This window comes from Mandrillus leucophaeus, unplaced genomic scaffold (genome assembly GCF_000951045.1).
Source record: "Mandrillus leucophaeus isolate KB7577 unplaced genomic scaffold, Mleu.le_1.0 Scaffold322, whole genome shotgun sequence".
NCBI classification, from domain to species: Eukaryota; Metazoa; Chordata; class Mammalia; order Primates; family Cercopithecidae; genus Mandrillus; species Mandrillus leucophaeus.
In genome coordinates, this window is record NW_012103388.1 from 3,085,394 (window position 1) to 3,089,492 (window position 4,099).

Genomic DNA, 4,099 nt, shown 5'->3' on the forward strand with positions numbered 1-4,099 from the left:
GCATGATCTTGGCTCACTGCAACCTTGACCTCCTGGGTTCAAGCGATTCCTCTGCCTCAGCCTTCCAAGAGGCTGGGACTACAGGCACACGCCATCACACTCAGCTAATTTTTATATTTTTAATAGAGATGGCGTTTCGCCATGTTGGCCAGGCTGGTCTCAAACTCCTGGCCCCAAGTGATCTGCCCACTTCAGTCTCTCAAAGTGCTGGGATTACAGGCATGAGCCACTAAATCAGGCCTCTAAATCAGGTACCATCTAATAATAAATATTTTGTGATAGGAGGCACAAAAATTTTCATAAAGACTTTTTTTAAGTGAGAAAACTCTATCAATCTAGCATTTCATACAAATTAGGAAGAGACTACCCTAATTAGATTTTAGGGCGGGACTGCCAGTGTTGCATGCACGTATACTTGAAGAACTACCGGCCCAAAGCCACTAGCAACATCATAGCATCTCACTGGCCCATCCTGTATCATATGTAAAAGTACTGCAAGTTACCAAAACTCCAGTTACAGAGTTTCTGGTTTCTACATTTTATTTACCTTCTACAAGGCTCCACTTCAGTTGTGTTGAGATTGAATGTTTTTTTGAAGTTGTATAAGCTCAGAACATTTTCATTGAGGTCATCTAATTCAATACAACCTTTGTATGGAGGGAACCTTAGTCGACTGGGAAGCTGAAAATGAAATAAAACATCTTCTACCAATTGAACAAAGGACAATAATCAAAATAGTATCAATTAATCACTTTCAACAGTCACTAGGGCATAAGGGTTAATTAAGAATGTGAACCCTGGAACAAGATGCCCTGGCTTTGCTCTTTACTAGCTGTATGACTGTGGGTAAGTTATGATACCCCTCTGTCTCTGTTTCCTCATCTGTAAAATGGGAATGATCATGATGCTTATTTAAATTAATATACTTAAGCTTAGCACAGTTTCTATTGAGTGCACAGAGGAAGCACTCAACAAGTGTTAATTATTATCGCTAGAATGTGCTGTAAGAATGTGCGGTTAAATCCATTTTACATGTAATTAATAATTAAAATAGAGACATGAGGTCATCACCATATCAAATTAAAATTTAAATATTTCATTCAGTGAAATAAGATTTACACTTACTTTAAAATCAGGTGGGTAACCTCCAACATAAAATACAACATTTTCGGGATCCAAATTAAGGAGTGTATTGCTGTTTCTACCATCCATGTCATAGACTCCGGGTATTTCTGGTTTACTGGATGTGGCTCCTTTGGTGTAATTAAGCCTTGCAAACTGATAAATTCTGTTTAAAATGAATTTAGAGTATAAAGTTATATGAAAAAATTAAAGAATTCAAAGCCAAGCCACTAAAAATGGGGTTCAGCAACATGTATACATGGAAGCTTGGTGAGCGCAGGTCAGGTTCACAAAGAGCAACAGTCAATCAGACTTATACCTCTGAAATTTCACCCGATCCATAACTGCCTCCTGAGTCTCGCTCTCGGTCAAGATCTGGTCCACTTGGAGTTCAGTCTCATGGTCCCCCAGGTTGTAGACACAGGTGAGCTGACCATCCACAACTGCCATGCCGATGTAGTCCCGGGAGGCCTGGAGACAAAGGGCCACCTCAGAACACTTCACACTGTGGTTTCGCAACTTCCCATCCCAAGAGGATGAGGATGCATTTCAAATAACTAACAGGTTTTAGGCAATAAGCCTTGGAGAGACAGAATAAACAAGGTGCAATCTTTTATAAAATAATACAGAATGCTGAGTTAATAATGCGAAGCTGTCTCTGCTCATGTTATAGGGCACTCATTTACTCATCCCTCCATTTGCTCAATCTACAAATATGTGCCAAGCACCTGCCATACAGAGGGCCCAGATATGGACTCAGTCGTCCATCAGATTTTAGTCTGGTAAGGGAGATAAGCCATTTTGCTTCTCCCAGTACTACACAACATCCTCTTAACACTTTGTGCATGCCTCTGTTATCACACCTCTATGTTACCGAGATTAGTTATATATGCATCTTTCTTCCCTGCTAGAATGTGAGCGCCTTAAGGTAGAAACAAAATGTTTTAAAATCGTGGCAAAATATTCATAAAACTTACCATTTTAACCATTTTAAGTGTGCATTGGCATTAAGTACATTCGAGAAACAAATTTTTGTTTATCACAAAGCCAGAATGTGACACATAGTAGGTATATGGTATAAAGGTGTTGAAGGAATAAAGTAATGTGCATTTTATCACAAAACAAAGCAAAAAATCATGACATAAGAAAGCTACAAATAAAATGCCAGCCTCTTGAAGCATGGAAGAGTAATTAGCAATAGTGTTGATTTTAAGAATCTTTAAATACAAGATCCACTAGTGACAACTAACAATTTCCTAATTGGGCAGAATTTTTGAGAACCGTATTTCAAGCATTTCTCTTTCTTCAACTGAATCCTAACCCAGTGAGTGATTCGCTTTTCCTCTGACACTTATGTCAAAGAAATGTATTTTAAAAAGAGGGATTAACAGCTAAAGCCAGCCATTCAAAATGCCTGTAAGGGTAGTGAATTTACACTGATAGTAGTAGTAGTAATGAATTTACACTGATAAAGAGATGGGCAACTGCTTTTCCTATCATTTAGGCAGGAGAGGGAGGATTCATTCCACTCCAGTCCTCACCCATAATCTCCCCATCCCACAGGCTTGAGGAAGGGTCTATAGCTGGGTGGTCGGAGGAAGAGGACAAGGTCACAATTCCATGAGGAGGAGCTACTGTTGATTTCCACGAAGGCTTGGTATTGATCCCTGCTAGTGTGGTGTCAATTATACAGCTTGGTAGTATGGAGGGCTGCCAATCACCCTCCCCAGGAGCGTATATTTTTTACATGTACACACACGTGCCCATGTGTTGGGCCCATTGGGTAAGGCCTCTTGATCCTCCAGCAACCAACAATCCAGGATGCATGGGAGATCCCTCGAGGGCACTGCCACAGTGGGGAGGTGGGCAGGGAGGAAGCTGGAGGGATTTGTCGATGTCTTAGTAGGATTTCTGCCTGCTGTGCTAATGGCAGTGATGCAGCTGTGCCACACATCTCAAAAGCACACATCTTGAAAAATATTGTTTCAAAAACAAGGGAGATGTCCAAGCAATACTTACATCTTTATTTCCAAGGTACATCACAAACATATTCTCAGTACCCCCGTTTTCTCTTGAGTTGGGCCTTTGGAGAAACAAGGACAGAGATGTGTATCCTTTCAAATCTTCCAGGTCATTTGGCAGTCGGACTTCAACTCCAGATTTACCATTGAATCTCATGGGGACAGCAACCTGTGAGGAGTAAGTTACAAGGTGTCAAACGCTGTCCTGTGAAGAAAATAGGCGTGCTCGGAGAGCTAGTTTGTGACTCGTAGCCATGCATCAGCCTTTCCTGAGTTGTTATGATAAGGAGCAAGGGAATGTGAATGTCTCTAAGCCCTGGATCATAATCTCCAAGACCCAGATTATAAACTCATGAAGCTCTTTTGGGAGCTGTGTCATAAGGCATTTGTGTTTTTTATTAGTCAGGGATATTTGAGCAGTGCATTTAGTCCTCTGGGCCAGCAATAATAATAATGATAATGACAATAATATGAATGACAACCCTCGAAGGTTTTTGTGCAGACGAACTAACATCTGTGGAGGCACTTGGCATGGTGCCTGGCATACAGTCAGACATGTAATACATTAAAACTATATTTTAAGCCAGGTGCAGTAACTCACACTTGTAATCTCAGCACTTTGGGAGGCTGAGGTGGGAGGATCACTTGAGCTCAGGAGTTTGAGGCCAGCCTGAACAACATGGCAAGACCTCATCTCTACTTAAAAAAAAAAAAAAAAAAGAGAAAGAAAGAAAAGAAAAGGCCAGGCATAGTGTTGCATGCCTGTAGTCCCAGCTACTCAGGAGTCTGAGGTGTGAGGCTCGCTTAGCCCAGGAGTTCCAGGCTGCAGCATGCCGTCATCATGCCACTGGACTCCAGCCTAGAGAACAGAGTGAGACCTTGTCTCAAAAAAACAAAACTATATATATCTATACATTTACATATATGTAGTTTTTAAATATATGCATTTATATATT

General features: G+C 40.9%; 1 protein-coding gene across 4 annotated transcripts in view; it reads right to left on the reverse strand.

The window, feature by feature from the left end:
- The window catches only part of LAMA3 (laminin, alpha 3), a 271,074-nt gene that overhangs the window by 38,365 nt on the left and 228,610 nt on the right, over positions 1–4,099 (reverse strand). For all 4 annotated transcript variants that reach the window (XM_011988082.1, XM_011988080.1, XM_011988084.1 and 1 more), the window contains 4 exons: positions 3,142–3,312; positions 1,442–1,593; positions 1,126–1,288; positions 548–681 (listed from right to left, as the gene is read on the reverse strand). In XM_011988082.1, the coding sequence (XP_011843472.1) occupies positions 548–681; positions 1,126–1,288; positions 1,442–1,593; positions 3,142–3,312 (620 nt within the window). The remainder of the gene's footprint in view (positions 1–547; positions 682–1,125; positions 1,289–1,441; positions 1,594–3,141; positions 3,313–4,099) is intronic.